General features: G+C 37.9%; 1 protein-coding gene across 1 annotated transcript; it reads right to left on the bottom strand.

Annotated features, from left to right (window-relative positions):
- Window positions 1-950: 950 nt before the first annotated feature.
- Window positions 951-13689, bottom strand: LOC106533833 (GDNF family receptor alpha-1). The gene is made up of 4 exons (XM_014030271.1): window positions 13231-13689; window positions 12603-12896; window positions 9489-9569; window positions 951-1277 (listed from the first exon to the last, which is right to left on the bottom strand). The coding sequence occupies exons 1-4, from the start codon at window positions 13268-13270 to the stop codon at window positions 1243-1245; spliced, it is 450 nt and encodes a 149-aa protein (XP_013885725.1). The 5' UTR covers window positions 13271-13689; the 3' UTR covers window positions 951-1242.
- Window positions 13690-16684: the final 2995 nt, after the last annotated feature.

Here is a 16684-nt window from a genome sequence, read left to right as displayed (position 1 = left end):
CACACACACACACACACACACACACACACACACACACACACACACCGAGCTGCACTGGTGGGCTGGCTTCCTCGGCATAAATGAGTTCATCAGTTCAATCCTGAGTGCAGGCTACAACTGAAGGAGGTAATGTCCATTCTTCTCTGATGATGTCCAGCTTTTTGTAAAGCTTTATTCTTTACAAAGAATCAGAAAATAAGTCAAAACATCCCCACAGGACAGTTTTTCTCTAAGAAAATTTAGCTAAACTAGCTACAGTCCAGCTATCAGTTAGCTTAATGTTATAACTTCAATTCAGTGATGACATTAAATCCATTATTGAGTTGTTTTTAATTAGTTAAACTAACTTGACGTTAGTTAGTTAAACTGTGTTTTAATGCTAAGAATGAGGACAAAGTCCACTCCAATGGTATTTATTGATTCTCTGTTTTAATTTAAATGCTTAAATTGACCTATTTCTGTAATTTATTAGTTTTAGAGTACCCATGTAGTACATCTGCTTGTGTTCTTAGCAAGAATAAAATGATCACATCAGAAAGGTTTATTTGGAGTTTAGTAGTTTTTAGAGTTTCAGTATTTTCTGCATAAAAACAGTGCTTCATGGTCAGACAACTTTTATTTCTAACAGTCAAACGATGCAAAGAACAATTAGTCGTTGTTATTAATTTATGTTATTTCATGATGTTTTCTTGAAGTTTTAAAGCTGACTGACTTCTGGTGGCAGTAAAATAACCCAATAATTAATCCATCTCCATGTCTGTTGATGAAGGAGCTGAATGCTGAGAGTCAGAGGCAGAAGGAAGGACAGAGTTCTGTCATGTGAGTGATGAAGGTGATGGGCAGATGTGAATGAAATCTAAATTGAATATTCAAATTAATATTTATTTTGAGTTCATTCTAGTCAGCTGTGTGAACTTCATAAAAGAAAAAAAGCATCATCTTCAGCATGATTAACAATGTTATTTTATTTTGACCAATAGGATTAAGTTTCATTTCTAGGAAGTGTTAGAAACTGGTTTTCATAATCGTGATATTTGCCTGGATAAATAAAGGTTGATAAATAAATCTGTCAATCCATCCATCATTAGATTTTTAATCAGTTCCAAACATTCATGTATCAAACTTTCCTAATAATTACATTCACGTTGACAAAACTTACAAATTTTATTTTTAATGTGACCATTGTTTGTCATTTTATGTTAAAGCTCTGTCACACTATGACATTTTAGACAACTTATGCCATCATCTGCTAATTTTGTCCAACACGCTGGCACACGCTGAAGAAAAGGAAAAAAGCAACAATTAGCACCTATTTTTGAACAATCATACCGTTGTAAGAAATACGTGTTTTAATCTCGGCTAAAAATCAGATGTACACACAAATGTTAAATAAAATGATCTGTAAGAAATAAATGTCATACAACATCAGAATTCCAGAGTGGGGTTTATTATGCCAAGGACTGACAAGTCAAAACCACACACTGAATAAAAAAACAGGAACTTTCCGTATAAATACAGTCCAGAATCTTCAATGCCTGAGTTCACCCTCTGCTGGCCTACGGCTGAATCACAGGCATTCATATAAACAAACCTCACTCTTATGTTATTACAGCTTTTTAAATATGTGTTGTTAATAATTCGGACATGTATCTACCCTATTTCAATTAACACATAATAGATCAAACATTATAACAATGTTATAAGAAACCCTTAATACACTGGTGTTGTTTCTGACATCAGTACTGATCTGTAATAATTATAAATTTCTTCATCGTGTTCCTAATGACTTGAGCAGATATAAAACCTATGAGTAAATTATCACTACTTTAAACATAACATGTACAAGCTTATTATAACGTGTTTGGACTTCTGCAGCACGTGTGTGCAACATTAGTGGAACTTCTGCAGAACCTCTGCGCAGCGTGATGGAGGAAAATGAGACGTCGGCAGCAGTCACACAGTGACGCACAGCATCAGCTTATGAAAAAATCTACAACGCGTTGATGGAAGTTAGGCATAATTTTAGGATAACTTGCCAACACGTTAAAGGGGCAATATTATGTGTTCCTCAGGCATATATTTAAGTTCTATACCATAATAAATTATCTGTCACCTTTAGTTGTTATTAAAATGCTGTTTTTTTATGTTTGAATAGAAAATAAACTTTTCTCATCATGTCTGTTTCTAAACACCTTGAAATTGGCGTCTGTCTCTTTAAGAACCTCCTTCCGCTTCTGTCTCACCCATTTCAACATGTGGTGGTGGGGGGGGGGGGGGCCAAGCTCAGTATAGTTTGCTTGAATCTGAAAAGGGCTGCGCTGAGATGTGGTATTGGGAGCTGTTTGCTTTATTGCTGCTGATAGCCTGCAGGAGTCACAGGCGGGGTGCGGGGTGCGGGGTGGGGAGGTGTGTTCTGTGAAGAGGAAGCTCAGCTTGGAGACACAGCCCAGAGGTGGAGCTGGTTCCAAAAGGCAGTTCTAGTCCCAACCGGTTGTTTTTGCTCCCTTGCCTGGCTGCCTCAGGACAGCACAGGATGCAAACATGCATGAATGAGTCAAAGCAAGACTCTGGACATGTTTTTGATGAGAGGATAACATTGTAATTTGAAATAAAACTCAAAAAAGTTGATTTGACATGATATAGCCCCTTTAATATAAGAGGGCACATGTTGTCATACAGAGATCCCAGCGCGGAATTTTTAACATGCTCAAAGTTTTCATCTTATGTGGAACGGTTGGTGATCAGTTTTACACATATTTCAGGTCCGTTCCAGATCTGTTATATATACTGTTTGTTCACACATTTTACATGAACGTTGCTCATACGTGGACATTTGTCAGAAACAAACTGGGTAATTACGAAGCAGATACGTAACTTCAGAATGTGTGGGCGTGTCCTTCGATGACTGGCCGACAGCTGTCAACATGTCAGGGAAGAAGTTCGAGAGCGGGGTTCATAAAAATAATATATCTGTCAGACTGAGTTTTAAAATATAAAAATAATTCACAGTGATCAAAACAAAGCTGGCAGATACTTTTAAAGCAGCTGTCAGAGAAGATGATCCACAGAAAAAAGTCTGGATGAGGTGGGCGCAGGAGACCAATCTGCTGGACTTTAGAACGGAAACCCGGGTAACAACATTGATCAACAGATGTGCATGTTCTGCCACAAACGGGTTGGTTGCGGTGGCACAATTTGATAATCCGCCGCGAAGAACAGCCCAAAGCCCGCAGCCTGAAGACCCCCTGATCACTGCATGTGGCTCGAGAAGCAGCTCCACTCAGCTCAGCTGTGCATTTCACAGCCTACAGATGTTGCTTTACTTATGGTTCAAAAATCCCTTCTCCACACCTTAATATGCCATTATACCAAGTCCCCCGTCCCTCCGTCACCCGTCCCCACTGCACAGCATGTGGGACCTGCTCTACCAGTACTCCCCTATCCCCCTCCTCCACACACACACACACATTTACACACACAGCCCAGCTTTGTCTGTTTTCAGATCAACTTGAGGTACAAAGCAATCGCCTAGTTTGCCTGCCTTGTTGCAACGAGCCTGAGTATTTCTGCCTCATCACCAGATAGCCTTTCCTTTTTCATTTCCTTCATGTGCAGCCAGACTAAACAAGTGCTCACTCTATAAATTATCTTTTGAATGATTTTTACACACGGTAAAAAAAAAAAACAACTTCTACACGAAGACGCGCTTGTTTCGGCTTCCGGGCAGTGAACTGATGATGCATTCACAGACGGAAAAATGTTGGATTTCTCAGCACTGCAGGTTTCTTTTGTAGCTTATTCTTCAAACTAAGATAAACCAGGTACAACTGGGCTTGTCTCCAGTTTCATCTATGAGAATGTAATGTGTTCTAATCTATCTGAGAAAATCACCTCTCTCACACAACTCTTGGTGATTTTAACTCCTGGGGCATTATGAGCCCTGAGGTACAAAGATCCAACTACCCCTTCCTGCAAGTGGTTAACCCCTCCTGAAGCTGCATCAAGGTCTCTCATGCATCCATGGGAATCCGGCCTGCGTTAAATGTCTATCTTCAGCTCCTCCTGCCTGGATCAATGTCTTTGTATGTTAGTGGGAAGAACCTCCAAACAGTCTGATTGAACAGTATGGTTGGTGTCAAAATTATTTAACATTTTCTCTATTCAACTGTACTGTTATTTTTCTTTATCATTTTGAGTAAACCTTTTATCCTGGTTTGTTTGTTTATTTGTTTGTTTGTTTGTTTGTTTGTTTGTTTGTTTGTTTGTTTGTTTGTTTAACTCCTCTTCATTCACAGTAATCTTAAAAAAATCTATTTTAGACCTGATGGTATTTCATGATTCATCTCTTGATTAACTCTTTTACCAGAAAATTATTGGGTTTATTATTTTCAGATTTCCTTCTGCCATAAAAGAGCAAAAAATATTTAAGTAATGTGTCTTTAATTCTTGTGTATGTGTTTTAGAAAGTCTTGTTTTGCTACATTGTCTAGATTCCATTGCATTAATCTGAGCTAAATATAAAACAATATACAATATAATAACAGTATATGATAATAAAAAGCCCTGAGAATGCATAACAAAATATCTGCTGATATTAAACTGCCTGGCCAAAAAAAGTCATCCCCTGGATTTAACTAGGTGCTATGATCTGGGGTTGCTGCAGTTGGTCAAGTCTAGATTGTAGCATGAACGACCCCTGACATGACCTTTTAACAACCTATAAGTAACTGAAGTGAAAAAGCTTTCTTAGACACAGATTCTGTATTAGCTTTCAATAGTCGATCCTTATGCAGATAACGCTGACACAACAATCTGTTTTAATCGTTTGTGATTCATAAAAAACAAGAAAATAATCATTAACATGATTTTTCTTTTTAAAGGTATTTTTATTTCAAGTGTGTATTATTATACTGTGGTCTGAAGATGATTTATGAACTGTCATTAATTTTCACACCAGTCTAAATGTAACTGACTGTTCTTTTCCTTTCTCCTGAGCAGATGACAACGAAGCAGATGCATGTGTGTGTGTGCATGATCATGACACCGCTCTCTCCATTAAACATACAGTATTTCTCCCATGAAGAAATATTTTGTCTTCTGTGTCAAGACCAGTTATCATTGTTGTGTCTAGACGACACACAGCTGAACACTGAGTGCAACCTGGAAAAAAAAAACAATTCTGAGTTGGATTTTGACGCTGCAGCTGAGAGCTTCAAGACCTGAGATGGATGCGACAACCATCTGAGGGAAAAATGTCATTTTTAATTTCTGTAACAATAAGTTTTGCTGACCTGGCGGGATCTGATAAGACTTTTTTGTGACGGAAAGCCAAGCCGTCCCAGTGGGTCCGTACGAAACTCTCCATAATGACCTCAGGGCGGTCTGAAACATCTGGACCTCAGAGTCCGGTACTTTGAGCCTTCACCTCCATTGAGACAATGTCTCCAACTTTGGTGAGCTGATGAACTGTACATGTGAAGTGTTCACAGAACAGTCCTGGTTAATTAGCCAAGGCAACGTTGATAAAATTCTTCTGATCTGCAGTAAGATTATAATTACTAATAATCTGACCAAGATCTTAACATCTTCTTTCTAAATGTATAAAAACTTATAGCTTTTAACCTGGGTCTCCAGTCAGTTACAGTAAATATTTAAAAAGACACATTTCCTTTGGGGAAAATATATTTTCATTCTATAAATGTTTTATCATCCAAACCTTTTCTTAACTAGATGTATAACATCAAGTCTACAATAACTTCCATCTTTAACTGTTTTATAAACCTTATTGCTTCTTCTTTCATGTTGTTATTTTTATTGTTTTATACATGATTTAATAAATTGCCATAAAAGACAAAGCTAGTTCCTCATCTCTGAGTATTTTGGCCTGAGATAATTCCCTGCATGGGTGACCCCATAAATTAATAGAATCATGTTGCCTGGTTAAAAAAAGGCTTATAAATAAATATAACCAAATACCTCCAAAGCTGCACATCTATTTCAAAACTGAAAAAGGTAATAATTTAAAAGCTTATTAACTACCACAATTTGAAATAATATGAACATAAAGTATACTGTATATCTGCAGTAAATTATCTGAACAGTAGACTAGTCTGACTAATACTTATTTTGGCTAGAATTACTACTTTACTAATTTTTTCTTTGAAATAGCATTTTGCTACACTGTTTTTATCAAACCTTTTGTAACATTTAGCTTCTAACTAGCTTCTTGAAATTTTTCTAGCATTTTGTTATTTTCTACTCTTAACTTTCCTTTATGACAGTGTTTTACAAAATGAGGGCTGTGGGCCGCCAAGGGGCACTAGAGGGGTGCTCAGAAATCTTGAGAGAAGACAAAAAAATGTTTTTAACTGTCAGATTTAATGTAATTCGTGTTTTGACTCATTATCATAAAACAAATTTTGTTTTTCAATAATCATTTTAAAATAGTCATTTATAATATTATATTGAAATGTTATTTAAGAGAAATAAAAAGTGGTTTAATTGTTTTCTGTTCTGTTCTTGGCATCAGTAATTCATTGAATAGTTGGTTTATCAGTGGGAATATAATACAGTGTTTAAAACATATTAGTTTAAGAGGTTTTTATTGTAAACAAATGTAATAATTATTGAATAGTGAATAAATTGATTAAAAAAACCTTTAAAAATGTATGTTTCTTTACATATTTTGTAGCATTGTTCATGAGTTTGTAAGGGGGTCCCCGGCCAGAAGCTAATGCTGTTTGTGGGGCAATGGTATGGAAAGGTTTGGGAGACCCTGCTTTCTGCTGCTTTTAGCTTTTAGCTTCTCGTATGTTCAATAGATATTTTCTCAACATCTTGCTTATAGCTTGTCTCCCTAGTTTTGCGTTTAGCATTAGCCTTTTGCTGCTGTTACCTAGTCTTTTACTGCTTCCAGCTTTTACAAAGTAAAAAACAAAGTGTCATTTTAACACCTGAGTTTAACTCTGCTTCATATAATATTTGGTCCCTCTCAAAATTACTATAAAATGTTCTCTATAGCCAGTGTCAACTTCGCAGGATTAATTTTACTCGTTTTAGTGTCAGAATTAACAATGAAACGAGTAAAATTATTTAACACTATAGTTCATTAGTGTAATATTGTTATTTTTATAGTTACTTTTACACTAAATTTACTTTAAAAAGTACACTTCATTGTGTAATACTATTTTTTTCTTTTCGTTTTTCTTTTTACACAGTGAGAGTCAGAGTACACAGAGTTCTGCACTCTATCCTAGAGTTAAAATCAACACTTAAAATGTTGTTTTAACACTTGTCATTAGTTGGTAAAGCAGCACAACAGAGTCACCCTTCACACACAAGGAAGTACCTCTAACTCATGGTGTTGATTTATGGCCAATAACACAAAACTTAAACTTGAACAACTAACCAAGCTGAACAAGAAAACTTACCAAAAAAACTAATTTTTACACTTATTAACATTTTTAACAGTCTTGGACATGCAAACACATCATTTCTTTAAGATTACCCAGCATTCCTTGCTGAGAAAATTCTGGTCCATGAGGGAGATGGTGGGGCTTTTCAGAGTACTTATTTCAACACTGAGTTTTGTTATGTTAATCGAGACTTAACAGTGGGCGGAGCTTATTTAACTGTCCAGAGTTGAGACAACACTGGTGAAATGAACTCTGTGAATTAACACCAACACTGGATGTCAATTTACTCAGTAAGTGCAAAAATAACATTTGCGGAGCTGAAATGAACTCTGAAAAGTTTAACACTGCAGGTTTAACACTTTTGCTACTTTTGGCTTTTTTCAGTTTCAGTTTTAGCTAGGTGTTCTGCTTCTTTAGCTTTAACATCTCAATGTCAGCTTCATAAATGATCAGAATTTTAAACAGCTGAATGTGACAATCTTCTGACTATTATTATTGCACATGTGCACATTTCAGTCTGTTACCTGTTGCACATTTGCACATTACACTTTAAAAACAGTCTGTACAGTTTCCCTTCTTGTTGTTTTATATTGTTCCCTTCTGATATTATTATTCCTTAGTTTAGTCTCTTTTTTAATCAACATTTTTTGTGTCCTTTCAAGGATGATTCATCTTTTAATATGGTTATCTCTTGGCATTCAAAAATGGACGACAAAGTAAGAATTTCATTGCTCAGGAAAACCTGTTTTTCATCTGTGCATATGACAATAAACACTTTGAATCTTTGAATAAAACGCTGAGCATTTACTCTGCATTTATTTCCACAGAAAATGCAATTTTTCTAGTTCTCACTGGTCTCAGTATTAGCATTGTTTGCAGAGCACATGTTTTTTCAGGTACTACCTTTCTCACAGCTTGCCACAGCAAGCAAGCTCATATAATGATTTGGCAATTGTTTGAATGCAGGATTCTTCCTGATGCAACCACTGACTACTGAGCTACTGCAGTCCATAAGTGTGGAGCAAGGGGGCTGCCATCGAAGGCACCCAGGCCAGGTCAGAAGATGTGGAGGTTACGTTACTTTCTCATGGGCCGAGAGTGGAGCAGATAAGGGTGGAGGCAGGTGAGGGTGCATCACCTTTTCCCACTCAAATTTGTGTTGTAATGGTCAGGGAACTGGAAACTGCAACTTTTCGATTGCAGGCTTTCTTCTCTAACATTTGAGGTGACTATGTTTGCTAAACTGCATTTTTTTCTTTCCTTTTCAGCACCTTGCTTTAAATGTGCTAAAATGCATAATTTTCCAGAGCCTTTTAGAGAAAGGGCACACTGTATGGATGGAAAATACATTGATAATGTGCTAAGCAGGCTAAGAAAAACTGGCTGATGCTTTGTTTTTGTCTTAATTCAATGTTGTTACAAAAACTGTACTCACCAAATCAAAAAAAAGAGACAAAAGCCCTTACAATTAGCTTTTTTCTTTTGCTGTTCAAAATGTAGACACTAAATTCAGAGATGAGGCTCCAAAGAGACACATGTGGCCCCAGAGCCACATGTTAAAGACTTAAGATTAAACACAGAAACAACCATGTTTGTTTCCTATGACAATGGGTCAAAAACATTAGCCTTGTTTTCCAACAATGCCTTCACTGCATGCCATGATGTTTGGTTTGACACAGTTTTTATCACTTGCTAAACAGAAGCAGAAAACCGAGCACTGCGTACCTCTGAGAGGCAGCAAAGAAGGGAATAAGATCGCCATCTAGAGGCTTAAAGTCTCTGCAACACTGTTGTGCTTCCACTCTTCTAAACATTCACACAGACTTGACAGGAAACTTTATCTACAAAACCAAACACTCACAAATTCAAGCATAAAGCTTTTATCATCTGCTTAATGGGAACTATAGCTCTCTATGTCAGGCTCACATGCAGGGTGAGGACAAGAGGAAGAAGTGTAGAGAAAGATTTCTACATCACAGTGTTGTGTGTTTTCGTCTCAGCTGAGACAGGTTAAGGAAGGAAACACTGATAAAATATGAAAGGTAAGGATTGAAAACAGATCTTTTAACTTACCTATGATGGGAGCCAGATGGAAGATATCAGACAAACGGCTGTTCGCCACTTCGTATGGAGACTCCTCCAATAAGTCATTACCTGAAACAAAAACATGACGTTCAGAAAAAAACAACGGATAGACCATTTCAACCCTCACCCCTGCTATGTCTCTTTGTTTGTTTATCATCTCTCCAGGCCTCACATTGGCCTCCATGTGACAAGGGTTATTTGGGTCAGTCGATATCCGTGCTCGCACCAAGCTGCACGCCTGATTAAGCAGGTTGGTCAGCTGTGTTGCACAACTGCAGTGGGCCTCGCTCAAGAGAAGCAGGATGCAATTTGGAAACTTTAAAGGCCATCCCCCCACCCCTGTTTAAGACGGCTGAGGAGCATCACGCCCCATTAGTTACAAAGGATGAGACTCAACAGGTCGAGTCTGAGACCTCAAATCTAAACTGAGTCAGAGCCTGGTTTACAGTAAATCATGCTGCTGGTTTTCTGAGTGTTTGTTGTACAGAGGGGTCACACTGCTGAACTCAGGGCAAGCAGAGCTGTGCCCTCCTCCATTCAGGGCTGGGAGGTGAAATAGTCTCTCAAACGGGATAGATGAGACAACCTATAAAGGTAATCCATTTTCAAGCTGCAGGGAGTTCTTTAAGAGCAATTTCTTTGAATCACAGCCTTTTATCAGCAGGCAATACTATTTTAGCCTATGTGTGTGTTTGTGAGCAAAATAATGAACCAGTTCATACATTTTAATAAAACTATCAGAAAATACTCAATGGAAGTACATATAGAATTTATAACTTTTGGAGTCAAGCAAATTGAAAATGGCCACCTAAATCTTATCACCATTAGTAAACAAAATGTCCACAACCCCAAATTGAATTTAGTTGGGATGTTGTGTAAAACATAAATAAAAACTGAATTTTCAACCTATATTCAAGTAAATACACTACAAAGACAAGATATTTATCAATCAAACGAAACAACTTTGTTTTTTTGTAAACGTTCACTAATTTTGAAACAGATTAATGTCATGATTGGGTACAAAGGGAGCATCTGATAGCATCCATGAAAGGCTCAGTCGTTCACAAGCAAGGATGATATGAGGTTCATCACTTTGTGAACAACTGCAAGAGCAGTTCACCAGTTTAAGAACAACATTTCTCAATGTAAAATTGCAAGGAATTTAGGGATTTCATCATCTACAGTTCATAATATCATCAAAAGATTCAGAGAATCTGGACAAATCTCTGCAAAGCCAAAAAACCAACACCTTCCATCACTTGGGTGGAACTGGAATAAAAAACATCATTATTCTGTAACAGATCCACACGGGCTCAGGAACATTTCAGAAAACCATTGTCAGTGAACACAGTTTGTTACTACAAGGTAAAACTCTACAACTCAAAGCGAAAGCCAGATAACACATCAACAACACCCAGAAACACCTCCGGCTTCTCTGGACCTGAGCTCCTCTGAGATGGACTGACACAGAGCAGAAGTGTCCTGTGGTCTGACCAGTCCACATTTTAAGTTTTTTTTTTTTTTTTTTTTTTTTTTTTTTTGAAATCATGGACATCATTTCCACCAGGACAAAAAGGACTGCCTGGATTGTTATCAGCATAAAAGTTCAAAAGCCAGCCTCTCTGATGGTATTGTATGGTGCCCATGGTGTGGGTAACTGTCACATCTGTGAAGGCATCATTAATGCTGAAAGGCACATACAGGCTTTGGAGCGCCATATGCTGTCATCCAAGTGTGGAGACATCCCTGCTTATTTCAGCAAGACAATGCCAAACCACATTCTGCGCGTATCACAACAGCATGGATTCGTAGTAAAACAGAGCGGGTACTAGACCGGCCAGACCTGTCTCCCACCCAAAATGTGTGGCAAATTATGAAGCACAACGGATTACAAAGTTTAGGACCCTGGACTGTTGAGTAAGTGAAGTTGTTCATCAAGCAAGTACAGGAAAAAAATCCAGCTTCAAAGCTTCAACAATTAGTGTCCTCAGTTCACAAACATTGAGTGTTGTTAAAAGGAAAGCTGATGAAACACAGTGTCACACACATGTCCATGTCCCAGCTTCTCTGGGACATGTGGCAGACATCAAATTCAAAATGGAAAAAAAACTTTAAAATGTATTCATTTGAACATTAAATATCTTGTCTTAGTAGTGTTTTCAATTGATTATAGGTTTAATAGTAGTTGCAAATCATTTTAATGTATTCTCTTTTTATTTATGTTTTATACAATGTCCTGACTTCACTGAAATTGGGGTTGAATTACTTTGACAATTTTATAAATACTGGGTTAAATTTTGTTTAGATAGCAGCAGAGAATCATTTCCTATAAATACTGTGAGCACTTACTGATTGTGCAAGATTGTCATTTAAAATTTTGCCATTAAATAGTAGTTAACTTTATTTGTTCTCAATAGTCTCAATATTTTATTAAAATTTTAGGAAACTAATCAATGACAGTACATTTACAGCTGTTTAATTTTGAAGTCAACCTGCTGTAACGTGGCCACTGCAGCCAAATGAACAAAAGAAATACAAAAATTGCTAAAGCTCAGTTAGTTTTATCAATCCTGAGCTATCATTTGGTGTGGTAGGGTCTACCCAGAACATATTTGCACATTATCTTCGCCTAAAATTTTGGCAAAAACTGCTGAAGTCCACCTGTCTGTTAGCAAAAAGTCTTGTGAACTGGTGTACAGATTTTAATAAAAACTCTAAGAAATTAATGATTGGCTGCACATCCACAAATCAAAAAGGTTTGGAGTCAGCGCAGTTCAAGATGCCTGAAACAGTTTGACAAATTAGCCAAGTAAAAATGTTTATAACGTGAGACCATTTTTACAGATACTGAGTTCATGTTAAAATTGGTGTAGCAGCCTAGTAGGCCCATCTGAGAATCATCCTCAGCACACAGGCTGCTCTGAGGTCACACTGTGAGTTTCCTCAATGTTATTTTCAAAATTTCACCTAAACTCTGTAATCTCTCAACATAAGATGATTTTATTCTAAAACTCTAGCAACACAGTAGGCAATGTCCAAAGTGCAAGGTCCAAACAAAAAAAAACCCATGTCTCTAATTCCCAAACAAAGAAAACGACAGACCTTGTAAAGTCTGGTAAATGCCCCAGTAGATGCGGAGGCAGTTCTTTTCTTTCTTCATGCCCCTCTTGCAGCGGCAGTTGTACAGCGGGCTCTGCTTCAGCGCCTCCATGGCGCTCCGACACTCGTCCTTCACCTCCAGGCTGTTGTTGCCCTCCTTCCCGCCGGCCACGCACTGCCTCATGGTGCGGTACTTGGTGCTGCACGACTGCTCCCGCAGACACTGCTCGCTGGCCCTCACGCAGTCCAGCCGAGTGGCCCCGGCGCGCAGGTTCTCCTGCGCGTAACACGTCGCATCTGGAGGCAGAGTTTACAGACAAAATAAAACCAGAAACTTTATTTTATTAGGAATAGTTATATCCTTTTTGTTTACTTATGTGCTGTGGGTATTTTGTGTAAGCCGCTCTCAGGAATTAGAACATTAAAACAAGTCGTGGCGTTGATAACCACATTATTCAAAACTGTTTTAGATTTTTCACTTTTTGATTAGCTTAACTTCTAATATGTTCCCTTTTTTTTAACGCGGCTCCTTGGATCCCTTCCTCTGGATTCTCCCGTCTTTCCTCTCAGAATCTTTAGCTTATAAAAATATATTTTCAGATTTCCTGCCGTTCTTTTAAGTTCAACTTACCCAAAAGAGGCAGAACAACATACAACGCTGCGAAGATCATGGTTTTCCTGCGCGTGAGAAACAAACACTAACAGCGTTGAAGGAGGGTTTTACCAACTAAAACGGACTTAGTGTAACTCCCAGGGTACATCCACTGGATGGAAATCTGTGAAGAGACGCGCCGTGCGCTCCGATGTGGAGAGAATAGATCCAGCGGGACTCGTGCAAAAACAAAACAAAAATAATTCCCTTAATACAACAACATTATTTTTTTAAAAGTCCGGGTTTTGCTTAGTTTCTGTCACTTTTCGAGTCTGGACCCTAGAAGCGCGTCCCTCCGTGTGTCAGATCAATGACACAAAGAAAGAGTGGGTGAGGAGCTGCGGTCGGAGCGTGCGTCCTCCTCCCGTCTGGTCCAGTCCAGCCAGTGGAATGCTGCTGCTGCTGCGTCTGGGAGTCCGCCGCCCAACTGGAGTCCCACTGCCTGTCTGTTCAGCAGGGGGAGAGCGCAGGCGTCACTCTCCCCCTCTTCACCCACGCGCGAACACTAATCCTACATTTCCAAGGATGGAGCTTCACAAAGCTCACTGTTCATCGGGACTTGAACTGTGGCAACTTTCCTATCGATTCTAATAAACTTTTGAGCTCACTTTCATCTGAATAGAATTAAATAAAAACATTGCTTTTGGTCATCTCCCAAAATATAACTTAACATTAAAAGCATAAATGCATTTCACCGCATCTGATCAGCTTCAGCTGCCACATCACATTTGATCACAACATTTGTGAAATTAGTCACTTTAATAATTTGTAAAGTCAGCTGGCAACATGACTCCAAAAGTTAATGACTTATATGTACATTTAGTTGTTCTGAATGTTTCTAAAAGCTCAAGTCTTCGAAATGTGATCCCACTAAACAGCTGTGCTGAAAGAAATCAGGCATCAGTCAAAAGAGAGAGACTGTCTCCACCTGCTGGTGATGTTAAAAGGACAACTTGTCTGATCCTTTCAGCTCAAATTTCAATAATTTATTTATTTATTTATTTATTTATTTATTTATTTATTTATTTATTTATTTATTTATTTAGATTGTTAACTTGAAATCCAATATGACGACTACATGAAAGATGCATCCTTCGCCCCATGGATAGCCCATAAATTCCATTCAGAACCTAATCCACTCAGTTAAATTCACGAGAGCTGTTAATGATTGTCTCTTCATTAAAACACAGACTCAATCATTCAGGAATGCTGGAGTCCATGTGGTAAATCAGGGAGAGAGCAGCATGCTTTCAGAAAGGGCCATTATGTCAGGAAGTGATGCTTAGTGGAAAAAGATAATCGGGCTGCAATGTAAAAATGCTGCATTCATAAAACTGACTGCATGATAAATACGTTGCAAATTCCAAAACACAAAAGTGTACCACACCTATAGGGCAGTGGGGGTGCCAGAGAAGTTGGCTGGCAGATAGCCCTGTCTGCTTAGCGGTGGTGACAATATCACTTTACATGGAGGTAATTATTATTATTATTATTATTATTATTATTATTATTATTATTATTATTATTGAGTCAAACAAAAACAGTTTCAATAAACAAATGTAATTTCTATTTAAAAAATCAACATAAAAAAGTAATTTCAACCAAACAAAAAAGTGATTTCATTCAAAAATTCCTTTGCAAAACAGAAACCTTTTTTCGCATGTCAGAAGTCTTTGGTTGAATCTCAAACTTTTGGTTGATGCTCTAAGTTTTTGGTTTTAATGTTTCTATAAATCGCATCATGTCCGATACCACCAGCCTGACTTGTGGTGTACCCCAGGGTTCTGTTTTGGGACCCATTCTGTTTATTCTTTATATTCTCCCCCTTGGACAGGTAATTCAGAAATTCAGAAATGTGAAATTTCAGCTCTATGCTGATGATATCCAACTTTATTGTTCATTTAGAGAAAGTGAGTTTCATAAAATAGAGTCCCTAACAAATTGTTTAGCTAGCAGCAAACAGTGGTTAAGCAAAAATTATCTACAACTTAACTCTGATAAAACTGAAACTCTGATTATTGCGCTGGAAAATAAGGTTGCTCAGATTGAACAGTTTAGTGGTGTCTTAGGTCCATCTGTTCAGTCCAGCCTCAGAAACTTGGGTGTCATTTTTGATTCTGCAACGTCTCTGAAACAACACGCAAAACAACTGACCAGAAACTGTTACTTTCACCTTAGGAACATCTCAAAATTGAAAAATTTCCTCTCAAAAGCTGAACTTGAAATGGTCATTCATGCATTTATTTCTTCTCGTTTGGACTATTTTAACAGCCTATTCACTTGTTTAAACAAGTTAGACTGTCTTCATGTTGTCCAGAACTCGGCTGCTCGACTGTTAACTAACATAAACACACGTGCTCACATCACACCTGTTTTGGCTTCTCTTCACTGGCTCCCAGTTCATTTTAGAATTCATTTTAAAATTCTGGCTTTAAATTTTAGAGCCTTACATGGTCAAGGCCCATCATATTTCTCAGATTTGATCCAGCTTCACACCATCTCACAGTTTGAGGTCATCAGGTCAGATGTTGTTGGTGGCACCCCGCACACATTTCAAATCCAGAGGGGATTGGTCTTTCCAAGCAGTTGCACCTCGGCTCTGGAATGCACTGCCCCAACTTATATGCAGCCTTGGTTCTATTGATGCTTTTTAAAAAAACATCTGAAAACTTTCTTTTACAAACAGGCTTTTAGCTAAGTTTTGTTTTGTTTGTTTTTTACTACTTGTATTCTTGTATGAATTGTAATGCTGTGGTGATGTTTTAATTTACTATTTTACTTTCTTGATTTTATTCTATTTTATGTGAAGTGCTTTGTGATTTTATGTCTATGAAAGGTGCTATATAAATAAACTTTACTACTTAGTTTACTTTAAGTTTTTGGTTGAGCTCAAAAGTTTTAAATTACAAGAACATAAACTTTCAGGGTGGGGTCAAAGAACTATGTAAAACGTGTCCTTATTGGTTAGTGCAGACTTAAGTGATTTCCTCTTGTACCTGAGTACAGAGGAGGCTAACCTCTGTTGCAGGGCTCCGTTGTCTGTAAAATTTGAAAATAAATAAAATAAATCCACCTTGGATTTTGATGAAACTTTTAGGGAGATTATATTGCTCAGAAATTGCTGACAGAAATTTGAACCAAATCACACAGCTTTTCACAGAGATTTTCTAACTTCAGCGATTTGCGCCTCAGCGCGTCGAATGCTCACATCTTCAAATCGTTCAAATCGCACTGCTATAATCGCGCTTGAGGCGCCGCAACACTTCCCGACGCTGATTGAAGCGCGTCCACCATAGACTTTGTACGTAAACCTGAGGCTCCTGATGCTGAAATCGTGTTTGGTGTGAACGCACCATTAGAAAATCTGAACTTTTGCAGCTCGACGCGTCGCGTCAACCAATCAGAGAGACTCCACTGTGTGACATAGCGACAG

The sequence above is a fragment of the Austrofundulus limnaeus genome, unplaced genomic scaffold (genome assembly GCF_001266775.1).
Source record: "Austrofundulus limnaeus strain Quisiro unplaced genomic scaffold, Austrofundulus_limnaeus-1.0 Scaffold1033, whole genome shotgun sequence".
Classification (NCBI taxonomy): domain Eukaryota; kingdom Metazoa; phylum Chordata; class Actinopteri; order Cyprinodontiformes; family Rivulidae; genus Austrofundulus; species Austrofundulus limnaeus.
Note: the sequence above shows the minus strand (reverse complement) of the source record. Positions and strands in the feature narration are given on the sequence as shown.

Coding starts and splice junctions, on each gene's coding strand:
- LOC106533833 (XM_014030271.1), bottom strand. CDS start 13,270: ATGATCTTCGCAGCGTTGTATGTTGTTCTGCCTCTTTTGG. Junction 12,897..13,230: donor TGTTGTTCTGCCTCTTTTGG/GTAAGTTGAACT, acceptor CTCTGCCTCCAG/ATGCGACGTGTTACGCGCAG. Junction 1,278..9,488: donor CCATCTGGCTCCCATCATAG/GTAAGTTAAAAG, acceptor CCTTTTCTTCAG/CGTGTGCCAGCGTGTTGGAC.